The 18,586-nt window shown below is 51.0% G+C and overlaps 1 protein-coding gene across 1 annotated transcript; it reads left to right on the top strand.

Moving 5' to 3' along the window:
* Positions 1-208: 208 nt before the first annotated feature.
* shmt2 (serine hydroxymethyltransferase 2 (mitochondrial)) lies at positions 209-18,124 on the top strand. The gene is made up of 12 exons (XM_039746560.1): positions 209-338; positions 1,800-1,976; positions 14,324-14,403; positions 14,707-14,907; positions 15,026-15,107; positions 15,529-15,651; positions 16,036-16,175; positions 16,619-16,784; positions 17,088-17,187; positions 17,270-17,425; positions 17,514-17,621; positions 17,719-18,124. Exons 1-12 carry the CDS (start codon positions 303-305, stop codon positions 17,844-17,846), a joined length of 1,497 nt encoding a protein of 498 aa, XP_039602494.1. The 5' UTR covers positions 209-302; the 3' UTR covers positions 17,847-18,124.
* The last annotated feature ends 462 nt before the right edge of the window (positions 18,125-18,586 follow it).

Raw genomic sequence — 18,586 nt, 5'->3', positions numbered from 1 at the left:
ACTTCGCTCTCCGTGTTACCAGCGCGCCTGAAGTCAGGCCGCCAACTGCAACGTCACTACAACTTCCAGAAGCGCTTGGGTCACGTCACGTGAGTAGGCTGTGCGCATGCCTCTCTTGATAAAGAACTACAAATCACTGAAACCGCCCGGGAAGAACGTGGTGCGCTGAGTCCTCCTCCAGAACTACAAATCCCAGCATTTACGCGGGAAAGATTAGACGTAGGACGACCTCGCGCCTGCGTGCGCCTTAAAAACGGCGGCTTGCGCGTCTGGCTTCCTGCGTGCCTGACACTTTGGGGAGGATGATGCTGGCTTTTGGTCTTCGGCAGTTGTCTCGGGTAAGCGGGGCCACTCAGGGGTAAGGGGAGGGAGTCAGGCTGAGGGGGATATGTGAGCCCTCCCACCCTCAGCCCGTTCTGTTGTCCACAGGTTCAAAGGTCCCCAACCTGAGACGTGCCACGTGTTGACGCCAGCACTTAGTTTTCGGCCTAACGACACTCGTGCAATCACAAAACTGGCACCTCGCGTCAAAACTCTCAGGTGGGCAACGAGTCGCTGTACCTGGCACAGATACGGTCACGAACGCAACCACAGTCTGGCAACGCGTCCTCCCGGTATCGAACTGAGGACGTGGCAAGAGCTTCTCGCGCCCTGTCTAGTGGCACGCACCGCTACGCTGGCAGTGTCGGCAGCTCCGGGTCACATTTGAGTGACATTTGGGGACCCTCGGCACAAATTCAGCCCCAATGCCATAGAGTTGTTTTTTATTTTTTATTTTGGTACGGTCCCTCGTGATTGAGTGCAGTGGGGGTCTCTCTTCGCACAGTGCCCTCAGACTGACCATCATGGTGAGGTGCTTTGCCAGGTCAGCTGACCGGTGTGCACACCTGGGGGAGCAGGTGGTCCCTTATATGACTTCCTGTTTTTCTTTTTCTGTGTGTTAAAGCGGTGAAAGTTTTCAGACGTCACTAAAGACCCTTGAAGTTGCTGGGGTGCACAAAGTAATGAATCTGTGTAAGAGGAAGTGTGTGTGTGTGCTGTTGAAAGGCGCTATATCGAGTGTGATCCTTGTGTACTCTGTTGCATCTGTTCAGTGCCACCCTGTGACTTCTACCACTTAAAGTGCCCTTTGCGGGTAGTTATTCAGGGTCTGTCCAGTGGCCAGTGCTGTGCTGATGACTTTGGTGACTTGTATTTTTATTAAAGTCCCCGCACCGCCTCCCCCCTCAAAGGGCAGTTGCCAGTCCTCTGGCCATACGCCAGTGCTGCTGTCAGAGACATGCGGTTTGGTGCCACTTTAAGCAGTGGATTTCACCGACTTCGTTATAATTCACGTATGACAGATCCGTCAGAGCCACACCACTACGTTTCATTCAGTTTGGACACCCCTTCCCCCTACCCTCGGGATGTGTGATTTCTGGAGATAACGCTTGGCTCAGACTGGCATCTGGCAGCCCTCTGGAGGGTGGGGCACAACGTGGGCTCAGGGTCCTTTGTGAGGACTTTGTGCAGCGGTGCCACTGGGGCTCAGCCTGGCGGGTGCTTGCCTGCCGTTCCTCTGTGCCATGCTCCTCGCCACTGAACAGGTTCCGAGTGCCCTGTATCCTGGCCTCCAGCGTGGGAGCTGTGCTGTCATGGGTGCTCATTTACAATTCGAATCTATGCAAATCAGCATTTCTGACTTAAATAAGACTCATTTGAATTTAATTCACACAGCCGGGTGCAGTCAGCTTTCTGAAGACTTGCAGGCAGCGTTGCGACTCTCTGTGTTTATATGATTGTCACTCTTTGCTTTTCAGCCCCTGGTATGCGGTGGGGTGCGAGGGCAGTGTGCGAGGTTGGCATCCTCGCACGCCTCGGACTTCAGTCGCTGGACAGGCCAGGAGAGCCTGGCAGAGGACGATGCAGAGATGTGGCGACTGGTGCAGCTGGAGAAGGACCGTCAGTGTCGTGGCCTGGAGCTCATTGCCTCGGAGGTATGGTGGGCCGTTTTCGGGTTTGGGACGGTTTACACACTCACCGCTGCAGTGTTTCTATCGCTCTTCTATTAAGATCTGCCCCCTTGCCAGCTCATGTGTGCCCATTACTTTCTACCGTGTTCCAATTCCCAGCTGTCGGGATTACAACTCCTGCGTGATGGCTCCCGGTAAGACCTGCTTATCTTTACTGACCTCTGTGAAAAAGTATTCACCCCCTTCCCCAATTTTTCTTTATTTGTTTGCTTATTCATAAAAGTCCAAACAAGTACAAGACAGCCCGAGTAAGCGCAATGCACCGCTTGGAACTGATCACTTGTTTTAGTGAAGGAAAAACGTTCAACTACTGTATCAGCCATGTGAAAAAGTAATTGCCCCCTGACCTTTAGACCTGGTTGTGCCACCTTTAATGACAAACACTACAATGAGATGCTTCTGGTAACAGGAGATCAGACTTGTGGCCCACTCTTCTCAGCAGAATTGTCTTTATTAAGCCTTAAACTATGAAATTGCATTTTTAAGGTCCTAATGGGGTCCAAGTCAGGACTAAAGCCTTTATTTATTTAGTTATTTTCTCCCCATTCTTTCAGAGGTAGTCTTGCTTCTTTTGCTTCAGGTCGTCGTTTGACTGCGTAACCCAATTGTGCTCGAGCTTCAGTTCACACAGTGATCACCGGCCATACTTTCTAAATTCAGGCTTCCCTGAGTCACCCGGGAGTCACCCGAAGCAGCAACGCTTCCGCCCCACAACATCACAATCCCCCCTCCATGTTGGATTGTAGACATGCTGTTCTTATTGCGTAAAGCTGCGTTTAGCTTTGCACCAGACGTAGGGTCGCCCGAGTGTGCCAAGTTTGACTCGTCAGTCTACAGAACAAGTTTTGGGGGGTAATCAGAGTGTTAGAGGAGCCTTTGTCTTCTGGGGTTTTCACCTTGCAGCTCTCCCATGGATACCAGCGTCTTTCTAAATTGGTGGAATTGGAATAAAGAAGTGCTGACGGAGATGAAGGAGACGCCTGCAGATCCTCCAGTGTTTGTCTGAATTCTTCTGCGACTTCCCAGTTTGGCATTCCATGTGCTCGTAGGGTAACGTTGCTAGACTGGGCACATTTACCACTGCTCCACGTGTTCTCCGCTTTCAAATGAAGGCCCTCATGGTTGCATGCTGGGGTCCAAGGGTGTTAGAGGCTGCTTTGTCATCCATGCCCAACTCGTAAACTTTAGTAACTTTCTTCCTCGGATCTTCTGGAGTTTCTTTTTTGATCGAGGGCACGGTGTTGCGCTTGTCAAGACCGCTTAGCCAACTTCACGTTGCCGGAAACATTCTGTGATTGTGATGCCTGGATTCAGCTTGGGTGAGTCTAATCATTTAAATTTGTGACTAAGGGGGCTATTAGTTTTTCACATGAGTGATTTGTCGATGTCTATTCAGAGAGCACATTTGAGACAACGTCGGCAATGCTGTAGCCAAAGTGCTTTACATAAAATGAACAGCAAGCAATGGGCGGCACGGTGGCGCAGTGGGTAGCGCTGCTGCTGCCGCCTCACAGTTAGGAGACCCCGGTTCGCTTCCCGGGTCCTCCCTGTGTGGAAGTTGCACGTTCTCCCCGTGGGTTTCCTCCCACAGTCCAAAGACATGCAGGTTAGGTGGATTGGCGATCCTAAATTGTCCCTAATGTGTGTGTGTGTGTGGCGCCCTGCCCAGGGTTTGTTTCCTGCCTTGTGCCCTGTGTTGGATGGGATTGGCTCCAGCAGACCCCCGTGACCCTGTAGTTAGGGTATAGCGGGTTGGATGACGGATGGAAACAGCAAGTATAAAATAATAAACAGAATCAAATACGCTATATAGTTGTGGATGATTAGTTAATTGAGTTCGTTAAACTTTGCACCCTCCTGAATTTCATATCGTACGAATAGCTTTTCACAGGTGCAGTATTTGAATTTTCCCATCAGTCCAAAGCAGCTGCCACCCTAATTTCCTGTCCTTCGCCTCCTCTTGAACACCCAGCTCTTGGCGGTCGCAGCACACTTGTGTTTGCTGTTCATTCTGAGATCTACGCTCGTTAGCCTGGTCGGGCACCTAGTGACGGGAGGGCTGCTGACCAGTAGCATGACTTGGAGGTCCACTGCCAGGGTGGACATGAACTGGCACAAGTCATTACTCAAGACAGACCGGTGCTGCGTTGTTAAACACTCCACCCAGCCGCCATGTAACTAAGGAAGTGCGAGTGACCAGCGGGCAGGCCAGAGAACGAGTAGTCAGGCGCCGTCTTGTAGCCCCTAATGCGCATGGTGCAGCGTCACCTTATAGTCAGACACAACGAGATCGTCCTATAATACCATACAATACAATTTATTTTTGTGTAGCCCAAAATCGTGCCACAGTGGGCTTTAACGGGCCCTGCCTTTTGACCGCCCCTCTAGAAGAAGACGAGGAAAAACTCTAGCAGGGGAAAAAAAAATGGAAGAAACCTGAGGAGAGGCAGTTCAAAGAGAGACCCCTTTACAGGTAGGTTGGTCATGCAGTGGGGGGTCAATACAACACACAGAACAGAACACAAGTCGTCCTCAATACAACACACCAGTACAACAGAAAATATTACAAGTACAGCGCAGAATTCCACAGTAGATGACATCCCATAATATGATTTGGATTGGTCTAGAGAGTCCTGGAGACCTCGGCCATCAAGCTGCCTCCCCCTATTGGCCATTCCACAGCTGAGTCTGCGCCTGGCCAGCCAATCCGATTAAAGTTCTCCTCTACCCGATAATCCCTGCGATCCTCCATCAGAGATGACTTTACCTTAGGCAGGCAGGTGGGCAGTGGGCACCAAGTGCAACATTTGAGTACCAAGAAGAAAAACCGAAAAGGCGAGGGTTACTAGCAGCTTCTTACTGTCACAGGCCGGCCTTTGTGGATGCTTTAGTCTTTGATTGTAGCACAGAATTGAAAGCTCTCGTGTTAAGCAGTTTATTTCGAAGTAACGCCCTTGTTGGCCTTGTAGAGCGCCAAAGAATGGTGGGCTTTAGAAATGGCGCTGTGTAAAATGGAGATGACTGGCATAACTAGGAGGTCCACTACCAGCCCTAACCTGTTAGATGATATCGGGCAGGACAATAGGGACTGCGTGCTTCTGCTATCCGCCCAACCGCAGTGTAGCTAAGTAAGTGCGAGTGAGCGGCGGGCAGGCCAGAGAATGACCAGCCTTCCAAATTCAGGTGTCGTCTTGTAGCCCCTAATGCTTATGGTGCAGCATCACCTTATAGTGAGTGCCCAGTCAGACACACGCAGATGTTATATAATACAGGGCTGTGGAGTCGGTAGATAAATGCTTTGACTCCGACTCCTCTGTATGTATATACTATGCTAATGTATTTTCTACATCCATTGAAGGAAAGGAAGGCAACATACATGTCATTTCACCACAGAACTACTGGCTAGGAGGCCAACACTCTACTATAATGCCAGATTAAAGACAAACACAATTGATTGGCGGCGCAGATTGCGGGCGTCCACATGGACGGCAGATCCAGCTTGCGAAAATCTCGACCACCGCCCCCATCCAAAGTAATGTGATGCCTCTGTCTGCTGCGGTGGCCGTCTCCTCTGTCTGTCAGCCAGCCAGTAGTTTAGTGCATTGTGTCACTCACCGGCCAGCTGATCAGCAGGACGAGCCTCTGCTGGAGACAGGTAGGGAGATCTGTGTTCTCGGCTCCTTCGGCCCCCTTCACTAGCGCATAGCGAAGGGGAGCCGACGGAGCTGAGAACACACCAGATGATTTTTCAGGCGTTGGCGCGTGATGACTCGTTGAACGGCCGAAAAATTGGCAGTGCATCTGTAAATGTATGGGGGGCTTTAGGCCAGGTTCACAGTTCCCTGTAACAGTGGAACACGACACAATGGAAAGCGGTGCCGCACCTTAGCTGTGCATTACATCCCATATAGTGACGCATACAGTCAATGAAAAGCATGCTTCATGGTTACTTGACATGTTCGTTTTGTGGTAACATTATGCACTGCATGCATTGGGCTTTATTCTTACAGCAGAGAAGTAGTTCATTATGACTGTTTGTGAATTGGGACATTTCAACTTACTTTTTTTAATTCCCATTTAAATTTAGTAGTCGGTTAACTTTTTGTCGACTCCGACTCCAGGTACCCAAAGTTGTCTCCGACTCCACAGCCCTGATATAATATAATATAATACAATTTATTTTTGTGTAGCCCAAAATCGTGCAACAGTGGGCTTTAACGGGCCCTGCCTTTTGACCGCCCCTCTAGAAGACGACAAGGGAAAAACTCCCAAAAAAAACTTTAAAAATGGAAGAAACCTGGGGAGAGGCAGTTCAAAGAGAGACCCCTTTACAGGTAGGTTGGTCATGCAGTGGGGGGTCAATACGACACACAGAACAGAACACAAGTCGTCCTCAATACAACACACTAGTACAACAGAAAATATTACAAGTACAGCGCAGAATTCCACAGTAGATGACATCCCATAATATGACTTGGATTGGTTCAGAGTCCTGGAGACCTCGGCCATCAAGCTGCCTCCCCCTATTGGCCATTCCACAGCCGAGTCTGCGCCTGGCCAGCCAATCCGATTAAAGTACCCCTCTACCTGATGATACCTGTGATCCTTCACCTTAGGTGGGCAGTGGGCACCAAGTGGTACATTTGTGAAACAGTTAGAATTTGTTACTAACCCTCACCTATTCTGTCACAGGCCGGCCTTTTGGATGCTTTAGTCTTTGATTGTAACACAGAATTGAAAACTCTCGTGTTAGCCGTTTATTTTGAAATATGCCCTTGTTGGTCTTGTAGAGCGCCTGGGCTCTAGAAATGGTGCCATTTAAAATGGAATTGACTGGCATAATAACTAGGAGGTCCACTACCAGTCCTAACCTGACAGAAGACATTGGGCAGGACAACATGGGCGCTGTGTTCTTAGGCCCAACACTAACATAACTAAGGATGTGCGAGTGACCGGCGGGCAGGCCAGAGAATGACCAGCCTTCCAAATTCAGGTGTCGTCTTGTAGCCCTTAATGCTCACGGTGCACCATCACCGGTTGCCAGCCGCCTTGGAGTGCCCTGTTGTTAAACGCAGCTTACAAAGTGTGGCTTGTGAGGCTCTCGTCCAGACGTGCCGATGCTGTCCAGTGAAATTCCCACTTGTATGTGCTAATCAATATGTCTCCACTCCCGCAGTGCCACGAGGAACGAGTATCTCTGGAATCCTGCTGCTTCTTCGGGTGTGTCTGTCACCAGTGAGGCAGCTGTGACCTGCTAATGGGTTGCCAGCGCCACCTCCACCAGTGTTGTGCTTTCCCCTCACCATGAACACCCCACCACTCTGTGGTGGTGACTTGGCGTTCCGATGTAGTGGGTATGACTGGTGCAGAAGGTCCCACAGATGTGCGTGATGGGTCATTTCTCAGGTGCAGATGACACCCACGATAAGCAGGTGCCCTCCTGGCTGCTGACTTGCCTCGCGTCTCTTGGCTCGACGGCCCAGCCCTGAAGTCATCGAGTCTGTTAAGCAGCGCAGATCCCTCTCCTTATCTGTCACCGGGCCTGGTGATCCATGACCCCCTCGCGGCTGTTGGCACTTTCGATTTGTGTGAGATGTGTTCCAATGACGGAGAAGTACTCGCTTGGCCCCGATGTCCAAAGTGAGGCTGTCAGGCAGCAGTTGATTCCTGACTCTCGTCATAACACGTCAGTCCGGCTTTATGCTTTGGCGGGTTAAGGGTCTTGAGGGTCTCGCATGGTTGGTCCTCTGACCCCATTTGGGTTCACCGACTCATTTGCTTCACCCCACAGTGCGTATGCAAACTGCGTGAGCCACCCTGAGGTGGTGGAAGGTGCCGCCATGCTAACTAATTAAGACTGTCCGGCCTCAGATCTCTTTGGTGTTACCGTGGAGGACCTGCATTTATTGTAAGTGATGTGCATCAGACATGAAACATTAATTACACACTGGCGTCTTGTCTTCCCATCATCAGTGTGCGGAGCCCAACTTCTCGCGCCAGCGGCTGCGGGGATTGTCTGTGTGCCGCTCTACAAATGCGAATATTAATTCCATCAAAAATAAATGAGAAGACAGCGGCATAATTCTGGTTTTCATCTGTGGAGTTGTAAGTGTCTTGAGACGGCGGGTGTTCGGCGACCAATTATTGCCGTGGGGTGGCACGGATGCCACACGGCTAGGGTGCTGCTGTGCAAGAGTCTGCCGTCTCGGTAAGCCACACACAGCCATCCTCTGGACTGTGTGGTCAGCAGTTGTGACTTGCTGACTTGTGGAAAGTGTTGCGAAATGCTGGCAGCTTTCACTTCTGCTTTGCCTGCCCTTGAAATCTCCATGCCTGCACCATGCCCCCGGTATGGGCGGTGCACATCCTCAGTACATAGTCCCTCGGCCCGAGCTCTGTCTGTGGGGCAAAGGCACTTGAAGTGCTGCCATGAGGGCACCGATTCCACAGCCTCGTTTTGTGGCTCTCTTTGTGCCCGTTTGGCTCTGTGGATGGCCCTCCCTTCACTCTGTTCTTATCACTCCAGGGATCGACCCGCGAAAAGAGGCGGCGAGTCCTTTAATCTTCTTGCCCGGGTCACCAACACTTTTTACTTCTCCTAATTCAACCAGGTTGTTATCACAGGCCGTCCTTTTTGGATGCTTGACCTGCGATTGTAACACAGAATTGAAAACTCCCTCCTGGGCTTGCAGCTTATTTTCAGATACACCCTTGTTGGGCACCTGATGATACCTGTGATCCTTCACCTTAGGTGGGCAGTGGGCACCAAGTGGTACACTTGTGAAACAGTTAGAATTTGTTACTAACCCTCACCTATTCTGTCACAGGCCGGCCTTTTGGATGCTTTAGTCTTTGATTGTAACACAGAATTGAAAACTCTCGTGTTAGCCGTTTATTTTCAAATACGCCCTTGTTGGCCTTGTAGAGCGCCTGGTAATGGTGGGCTCTAGAAATGGTGCCATGTAAAATGGAATTGACTGGCATAATAACTAGGAGGTCCACTACCAGTCCTAACCTGACAGAAGACATTGGGCAGGACGACATGGGCGCTGTGTTCTTAGGCCCAACACTAACATAACTAAGAAAGTGCGAGTGACCGGCGGGCAGGCCAGAGAATGACCAGCCTTCCAAATTCAGGTGTTGTCTTGTAGCCCTTAATGCTTATGGTGCACCATCACCTTATAGTGCCCAGTCAGACACACACAGATTGTTATATATAATACAATACAAGGACTGCATTCTTATGCCCTCCACCCATCACTAGCGTAACTTGGAAGTGCGAGTGACCAGCGGGCAGGCCTGAGTCCAAAGCGTCTTTGTGTAGACCTTGATGTGCATGGAGGGGTCATCAGTTGACAGCCCCGTCCAACACCGCTGATGAAATGTGGCTTGTGAGGCTTCTTAGAATCGACACACGTGCCAGGATAAACCCTGTCACTTGGCATATGCTAATCAACACGTGGCACCGTGATCAGAATGTGGTAAACAGTGTTTTCCATTTGATGCCATCTTGAGACACACATAACGAAATCACACTGCGGAGATCTGGGATCAGGAGGATTAATGAAGAGAAACCTAAAGCGTGTCTGCCAGCGGAGAGCGGTTTACTGACCTCGGCAGTGACGGTCATGTGACTCTTCGTATGACGGTCGCCATGAAGGGGTGGGTGGTGCCGTCTGTCCAAGTCTCTTGAGTCCTGGTGCTTCCTGTTTTTGAGACATGGCTGCCATCCAGTGACCCGAGATGAAGACTGGACTCCTTCTTCATGTGTGTCCTCGGGTGCCGCTGGTCTGACTTTGTGTTTGAGTCCCAGATGAGGCACATGACCGGCATTGTGAGGGAGCGTCGGTTATGGCACCGCGATTACCTGAGGGTGATCTGGCTTAACTCTTTCAGGGCGGATGTCGACTTTTGTCGAAATTCAGGGGTAGAGGGCGGTAATCAGCCGTAGAACTCACCGTTGCGTTTTAGTTGGACTCTCTTTGCTAGAAGGAAAGTTAGCTTCGTTGGTTTACCTGCATAAGCGTGAGTAGCGAAGAGCAAACGACCTCTAAGATGGCGAGCGACCAGAGTGAATGAACAAAGCAAAATACTCTGTGGTCGACATCTTGTGTAATATCACCGAATCGGACTCTGACTTGTCGGACTTCAGTTTTGATGCAAGTGATCTGAAGATGGAGATTGAAAAAAAATGAAAGTGAGGTCCCGGCTTCAGCGGATCGGTCCCCAGATATCCGTGGTGCTGCCTACGGCAGCGTTCACCTGGGCGTAGTGCCACTTACGATGACGAGAGGTACAGACCAGATTGTGTGTCTCTGCCACTAGAAGACGGACCGGGCAGCTGGCCCGCCACACGTTCCTACCGGCCACGGCCACCAGAGACCCTGAACAGGCGCCGACAGCAGCCACAGCAACAGACGTTTTCCGTTGATTTACATGTGAAACCTTTGAGAGTTAAAGGACCCGAGTGACTGGACCAGGCCAAGGGGGTCCCCACGTAACACCTGGCTGTGTCATTTCTGGAGGTTGGGACCGGACCGCGTGTCTGCCCGGAGAGTTGCCAGCCAGGACCCCCAGCTGTTTGGTCGTGTGGTGGGAGTGGCAACGCGCTGTGCCAGCCTGACCTGCAAGTCCTTACGAACTACAGAATGAAGCCTTATTGCAGGTTTCCATTCTGACCCTTTTCCTAATCAGTTTTCACTGCTAGTTAACACCTTTTCCCTTCTTTTGAATAGCCCTGTTTTTAAGGATTCAGTCTTCTGAGTTGGTTCTTTTCTTCATTAAATGGCAGCGAAACAGAAAAGAGCCGGGGGGCTTCAAACTCCACACAATTTCACTCCAACCAGTCTCTTAATGAGAAGCCAATTCTTGCTGATACAGTTGAGGCCATAATTATTAGCCCCCCTGGAATCATGGGACATTTTCCTAAACTTCTTCCCAAAGTTTGCAACATTGATGAAACTTCCACCAGTGCTATTTACTAGCTTTTGATACATTTTGTAATATAAAATATATTTTTAGTCTTGCTTTATATCATCCATCCATCCATTTTCTAACCTGTTGAATCCGAATGTAGGGCCACGGGGGTCTGCTGGAGCCAATCCCAGCCAACACATAGCAAATATAATAAAAAATGGGGTGGTCAAACATATTAGCCCCATGTTAATATTTGCTTTCAAAACACACCTACACTAATTAACCAATCAGCTTTGAAACCACACCTGTGCAGTCAATTGGCTTCCTAACAACACTCAATCAGCATCAAAAGACTCCCAAGGAACAGGGCTCTTGAACACATGAGAGGGACTACTGTTACTGACCATGCCAAAGACAAAGGAAATCAGTCTGGAGCTCAGAAAGAAGATAGTAGAGGCTCATGATAAGGGGCAAGGCTACACTGCCATTTCCAAGCGATTCACAGTGTCTAGAACTGCTGTACGTTGCATCATTGCCAAGTACAAGGAGACAAATTCTGTTAGAAACAAACCTGGCCGTGGCCATAAGCGCAAGATTTCAAGAACTCTGGAGAGAAAAATAGTCAGAGATGTCAGCAAGGAACCCCGGACATCTGCCAAGATGATTGTTGCTGACCTGGCCTCTTCTGGAGTTGATGTTTCAAGGAACACAGTTGTGAGGGCTCTTCACCGTGGTGGGCTTCACGGCCATCGTCCCAGAAGAACCCCTTTACTCAAAGAGCGGCACATCACAGCCCGACTGAACATTTGAAATGTAAAGATGATTTTTGGAAGTCTGTGCTTTGGTCTGATGAGACTAAACTGGAACTGTTTGGGCACATGGATGTTGCTTATGTTTGGCGAAGAAAGGGACAGGCCTTCAACCCTAGGAACACAGTTAAACATGGTGGTGGGAGCATCACGCTGTGGGGCTGTTTTGCAGCCTCGGGCACAGGGAGCCTTGTTAGGGTGCATGGCATCATGAAAAAAGAAAATGATGTTGACATTCTGAGGGAGAATATGCAGAAATCTGCTCGTAGTCTAGGCTTAGGTCGTCGCTGGGTCTTCCAACAAGAAGCACACATCAAAATGAGTTCGACAGTGTTTCAAGGATACCAAAACCAAGATCTTGGAGTGGCCCGCACAGAGCCCAGACCTCAATCCCATTTAGAAATCTGTGGCGAGTGCTCAAAGCTCGGAAACCACGCAATTTGGACCAGCTAGAACAATTGGCAATGGAGGAATGGACCAAAATCCCTCAGGAGACCTGTGCTAATCTAGTAAAGACCTACTCTAATAGATTGTTGTCAGTTGTGGCTCAAAAAGGGTACAGTATTGACTATTAATGGGCACGGGGCTAATAATTTTGGATGTCTCATTTTTGCCCTTTCTTGTTTCCACTCAGTGTGTCAATCAAATATCCAAACTACAATTAGTGGACTTTGTTATTTTGGACACAGATATGCTTTAACAAACAAACATTTGTTGTTACTGGTCATTTTATATTGGAATCAGGAGTGTTGCCTAATTTCATAAGGGGGCCTAATAATTTTGGCCACAACTGATAATTAAACCCGTTATTCAATGCCATGGCTTGTTGCTGCTCTCATTCTGCCACAACACACATTTCCAAAAGTGCTGATTTTCAGTTTTTTTTTTTTTTTTCCCCTCGAGATGTTTTGGTGAGTTGAGAGATCAACCTTACTGAGACCTTCACCTTTCTTTATTTTCAGATATTGTGCGATGGGCGCAGGTGGCGGCTCATTTTGTGTTTCATTATTACTTGGCTGCTAATTAAGGAAAAAGAAACGACTAAGGGGCCTGAGTCACGTCAATTAAAACGAAAGCAAAAGAAGTTAATTGGCAGCAAAAACTGGTCACTAATGAAGAAGGCGGTTAGAATGAAAACCTGCAGCCTCTGCGGCCGTCCAGGACTGGAGTTCGACAGCCGCTCCTTATTGGGGACGATGCAGGGGGCTGCACACTTAAGGGAGTACGAAGTGAAGCGGTACAATTCGACTATCCTGTCTAAAAAGTGAGGGTCGCTCCTGTTTTGATAGAAAGCAACACCAAGACTCAGTTTGAGAAATGAAAACTCTGAATGACAGAGGAGCCGACTTCAGACTCGCTCCGCAATCCAAACTGCTCAGAGACTCGATTGTTCTTCTGAAATGGCAAGAAGTTCTCGGCCCTGAGCCATCTTCAGAGCCACGTATGAACTCCTAGTGGAGGGAACGTTTCAGGCCCATCTTGACATATCTTCCCAATTAGCGTCACTCCATATAAATCGCAACAAGAAGCCTTATTAGGAACCGCACCGGACCCTCCCTGTAAACGTAGGGGACCCAGAAATAAAGACGCACGACCAGACTGTCCTGACTAAAGAGTGAGCGGCACTCCTGCTTTGGTACACGTTGAGAAATGAACCTCAAGAGAAGGCATACTGTGTAGCTGTGCTGAATGCAGCCGAGGATGTTCAAACTTGGGCAGTCCTAAGAGGCTGGGCAGAGGTGGCATTTATCTTTTTGTTTTTCTGTTTCCATTTCTGCCTGACGGACCTGCAGGTGACGACGCTGGCGGTATGGTCCTTTGTGAAGTGGTGATGGCTGCGTTTTGTTTTGGTGGGTGTAGAAGCCCTCGGAGTTGCCAGTTTCCTAATCGTATATATATATCGGCATACAGATACACAGCATTCCAGCACTAGAGACCCCCCGGGACCACAGCCCAGGCCGAGTAATGAAAAACGAGGAGGTACCAGTCACATGGGACATGCCAATCCCAACAACAGAACAGGAAATGTGTTTTCAATTTTGGAAGAATTGTTACAGGATAAGATTACAGATCAGTTCCGCTGGCTGATGTTTACTCGGTGGGGTTGAATTCTTTTATAAGACACTTTGGGGGGGAAGCGTCTGTCGAGCAAATACATGTAAAGCAGTCCTGATGCTCTTTCGTGGGTGTTGAGTGCCAGTGGGGCAGATGTCACCTTGTAATGCCATTTGACTCACATTGTCGCTCCCTTCTCACCTCTGGGCGCACCCAGCATGCCTCAGTGTTGTGCCCGTGCCTCTGACGTCACCCGCAGGCTCACTTTGAGCGCCTCTCCGCTTTTAAGGCTCGCTGGGCCGGCTCTCGTATTTTTGCACGTCCGCTCACCACTTGTCCCTAGTGTGTGTGTGTATGTGTGTGTGTGCCCTGCGGTGGGCTGGCTGGTATGTGTGTGTGTGCCCTGCGGTGGGCTGGCTGGGATTGGCTCCAGCAGACCCCCCGTGACCCTGTGTTAGGAGATAGCGGGTTGGACAATGACTTGACTTGACTGCCCGACTGACTGACCGCTCACTTGTTGCCTCTCCACAGAACTTCTGCAGCAGGGCAGCCCTGGAGGCGCTGGGCTCGTGCCTCAATAACAAGTACTCGGAAGGCTACCCCGGGAAGAGGTAAGGTGGGCCGTCTTGTCGCCCAGCAGCTCTTTCATGTAAATGTGCTTGTTTGCTTATCTGGCAGGATTAGCTGAGGGAAGGCCACGTATCCAATTTTTCTTAATCCTGTTGTTTCACAGACCCCATTAAATTGAGGCTTTTATTTACGGCCTGAAGATTTGGATCCTTAATACCTTTCAAAGCTTCAGGAATCCTGGATTAAATACTCTGTCGAAATTGGCATGCGGTTTAACCCTTTTGGCTCGGAAGCTGCCCCTTCTAACCCGTGGTCTCCTTTTTTTTTTTTTTTTTTTGTGCCAGGTACTATGGGGGAGCTGAAGTTGTTGACCAGATTGAGGTGCTGTGCCAGAAGCGGGCACTGGAAGCCTTCGACTTGGACCCCGAGCTCTGGGGAGTGAATGTTCAGCCCTACTCGGGCTCCCCGGCCAACTTCGCTGCCTACACGGCGCTGCTGCAGCCCCACGAGCGCATTATGGGCTTGGACCTGCCGGACGGCGGACAGTGCGTTAAGTTTGTTCCTCTTGCTAACGTCGCGTATGACTCTGTGGGTAGTGAGGGGATCGATCGGACCAGGCCGGGGTGTCTAGCGAGTACGTCAAAAAGCGCTGCTCTTTTTCAGCCTGACCCATGGATACATGTCTGACATCAAGCGGATCTCGGCCACATCCATTTTCTTCGAGTCCATGCCATACAAGTTAAATGTGAGTATGATTTACGACGGAGCCTTGGTAACGCGCACGCTGGAAACAGAGGCGGCACGGGAGCGGCCACTAATAGAAAATCGACAGGCGCTTGTGAACAATGGGCCTCGCTGCAAAGATTGATCTGCTTAATGTTAAGCGTGCAGCGAGGAGCCGTTAATCACAAGCGTCCGGCCGTGCCTGACAAACCGCCCGCTCCCTGAAGGGAGCCGCTGTCCACGAGGACGCCAACTTGGGATTGTTGCCGAGTGCGTTCCTAGGCGCACCGGTCCTCGTGTGGTTTCAGGTGGTGGGAACGGCGGTCTGGCCAGTCTTGGGCGGACTTTTAGAATTGAGGCGAATGCCTGGCGCGATAGGCAGAGGCGGGTTGAGGAAGGCAAGCATTGCGACGAGGCCTGATGAGTTGTTTCTGCCCACACAGCCTCAAACTGGACTCATTGACTACCAGCAGCTGGAGGCGACTGCACGTCTCTTTCGGCCCCGCCTCGTCATCGCGGGCACCAGTGCCTATGCCCGCCTGATTGACTACGCCAGAATGAAGGAGGTAAGGGTTTGTGTTTTACTGTCAGGCCAGCTTTAGTGGTCACCACTTTGGGTTTTTGGTTTCGTCCAGTCTGACCCCAGCAAACCCAGGGTGCCTTGACTCACAGATGTATTGAGATGTTCAGGTTGCAAAGGTGAGTGGTCAGGTGTGACCTCGTGTGGCATGGCGGTGAAGGATGTGGACTTGGAACATTTGAGGCTATGGGTTCAAATGCTGATACTGACGCTTACTGCCCGCCAGCCTGCCCACCTGTGCTGTATTTGGAAAAGACAAAACGTAAGCAGTTGTACCTCAAATGTTGTAAGGCTTCGGCCAAACAAGGAAATGTCACACCTAGCTGTGTGGCTTCTTGACGTCCGAGTGTCCATCTTGTTTCCCCATCAGATCTGCACGGAGGTCAGGGCGCACCTTCTGGCTGACATGGCTCACATCAGTGGCTTGGTGGCAGCGAAGGTCATCCCATCACCATTTGAGTATGCAGACCTGGTGACCAGTACGACACACAAGACCCTGCGTGGGGCCAGGTGAGCAGGCGGGGGGGGGGGGGGTTTCCACTACGTGGCAAGTTGGCATGACATCCTCAGAAAGGAAAGGGCATTAGCAGGTGCCAGGGTCCTCCATGTGGCATTTGTTCGCCTGACCCGCAATATGGAAAGAGTGCCCAGCAGTACGTTGTGCCCCAATGTCTAAAATGTTGGTTTAATTTTTATGCCTGATATGGTGGCACATTAGATCACAAGCGTCCGGCCGTGGCTGACAAACCGCCCGCTCCCTGAAGGCCCTCATGTGGTTTCACCGAGTGTTCTGCTTATTGTTCGATTCTGTTGATTTATTTTTGGGCGCCCTGTTGCCTTAGTGGTCTCTACCAACGTTCCCTTTTGGGACCCCAGAGTTTGAACTGATGAGTGAGGAGACCCCAAAGCTGAGCGGCCTTTTCCTCTGACCCTTCCTTCCTTCTCCCCTGCAGGGCCGGCCTCATCTTCTACCGCAAAGGCGTCAAGTCTGTGGATAAGAAGACGGGGAAGGAGCTCCGCTACGACTTTGAGGACCGCATCAACTTTGCTGTGTTTCCGTCCCTGCAGGGTGGCCCGCACAATCACGCCATTGCTGCGGTTGCGGTGGCACTCAAGCAGGTGAGTGAGTGGGACGGTGGGCTGCAAACACCCCCACTGAGGCGACTCCAGCTGGCGATTAGTGCCGGCGACTCTCTTTAAATGTCCACTTGTTTTTTAAATTACTACACACTTGTGATCCTTTAAACCCCGGCAAGCAGCAGCACGAGCTCGCCGGACGCCAGCTGCTGCCGTTAAGCTTGTCACAGCAGGGGGTGCCACAAGGCGGGTCGAGTTGTGTCGTGTCGTGTCGTTCAGGTGCTGACAGAGTGACGGTGGGCTGCTGATTGTTTGATGGGGTCCTGACCAGCTTCCATCTTTCAGGCGTCTTTGCCAGCATTCAAGCAGTATGCCACCCAGGTGCTGAAGAATTCCAAAGCCATGGCCGGGGCCCTCCTGAAGAAGGGCTACACGCTGGTGTCAGGTATATGTGGGGGTCCCCCCCATGCAGGGTCTGGGCCTGTGGGTTGGTGGGTCTTCTGAATGCTCCGCTCTGCTCCTTGTAGGTGGCACTGACAACCACCTGGTGCTGGTGGATCTGCGACCCCAGGGGATGGATGGAGCTCGAGCTGAACGTGTCTTGGAGCTGATGTCCATCACCGCCAACAAGAACACCTGCCCCGGAGACAAGAGCGCACTGACGCCCGGCGGCCTTCGACTCGGTAAGGACCCCTTTTGTGCGCTCACGGCCTCCGGCCCCACTTTGCGGTAGTCGGCCCTGAGCATCTCTGCTGCTCTCGTCCGCTGTAGGCGCCCCGGCCCTCACGTCTCGGCACTTCAAGGAAGCCGACTTTGAGAAAGTTGTGGATTTCATAGATGAAGGCATCAAGATTGCTTTGGACGTGAAGAAGAAAACGAGTGAGTGTATTTATAGAAAAGAAAAAGAGCAACACACTGTCGCATTAGCGAGTTCATGGTCCAGGTTTGACCACCTCTGTGCCCACTTGTGTTTCAGCCAAGCTCCAGGACTTCAAATCTTTCCTGCTGACCGATGAAGAGACCAAGGCCCGAGTGGCTGAAGTGCGGCACCGGGTCGAGTCCTTTGCCCGAGTCTTCCCCATGCCAGGTTTCGAGGAGCGCTAGCTGTCTCTGCAGAGACTGACCGGTGACCTGTGGTAGCCTCGCCCAAGGGGTCATTTGCCACTTCATCTCAAGGCGTATTGATGGCTCTTACCTGTAAATAACAGCAATGCACTCGTGTGAGCGAAAAGGCGAAGTGGTGGCGCCAGAGGGCACCAGGTGAGCGCCCCATCGTGGCTGGACTTCTTCATTCCTTCTGTTCTTAACTCGTAGAAATCCTGCATCTAAACGACGGAGCGGAGGCGGAAGGCCTCTTAATAAACGCATCGCTGGCAGCCATTCACGTGTTGCGCGACTCTCTTCATTCTGCTGCACACGGCGCCCCCTTGTGGCTCAGCGCAGTGCGACACCACACCCCGTGACTTGGGGTCCTGCTGCGGCGGCCGGACCGGAATTCTCCAGCTGTGTGGCAGGGGGGAGGCTCGGAGCGCGTTCACGGCGCGCGCTCCTTGAGAAGTTGGCCCCCGCTTCTTTCCCATGACCTTCTCTTCAGTTTATTTTTGCTCTGCTGACGGCCGCCTGTCTGTCCCTGCACAGGGGACTCGGTCACGTGCGCCGTGTTGATGTAGTGCCTTTCGTGTGAGATGAAGAGCCAGCCCACTTCCTGACACCCCCTCTATAGTCCCAGGACATCCCTCAAAAGCACCCCCCCCAACCCAAGGTGTGACTGACGGCTGCCTCTTTCACTCCGAGCTCCGCACACCCCTCGTTGTATGCTTGATGAATGGCGCTAGACCGGCGGA

This window comes from Polypterus senegalus, chromosome 3 (assembly GCF_016835505.1).
Source record: "Polypterus senegalus isolate Bchr_013 chromosome 3, ASM1683550v1, whole genome shotgun sequence".
NCBI lineage: Eukaryota > Metazoa > Chordata > Cladistia > Polypteriformes > Polypteridae > Polypterus > Polypterus senegalus.
Note: the sequence above shows the minus strand (reverse complement) of the source record. Positions and strands in the feature narration are given on the sequence as shown.

What these genes read in the sequence shown, in the direction of transcription:
- shmt2 (XM_039746560.1), top strand. Translation starts at nt 303, where the DNA reads ATGATGCTGGCTTTTGGTCTTCGGCAGTTGTCTCGG. An exon ending in GACCTGCCGGACGGCGGACA is followed by an intron (nt 14,908 to 15,025) that starts GTGCGTTAAGTT and finishes GCTCTTTTTCAG; the next exon opens with CCTGACCCATGGATACATGT. An exon ending in CCATGCCATACAAGTTAAAT is followed by an intron (nt 15,108 to 15,528) that starts GTGAGTATGATT and finishes CTGCCCACACAG; the next exon opens with CCTCAAACTGGACTCATTGA.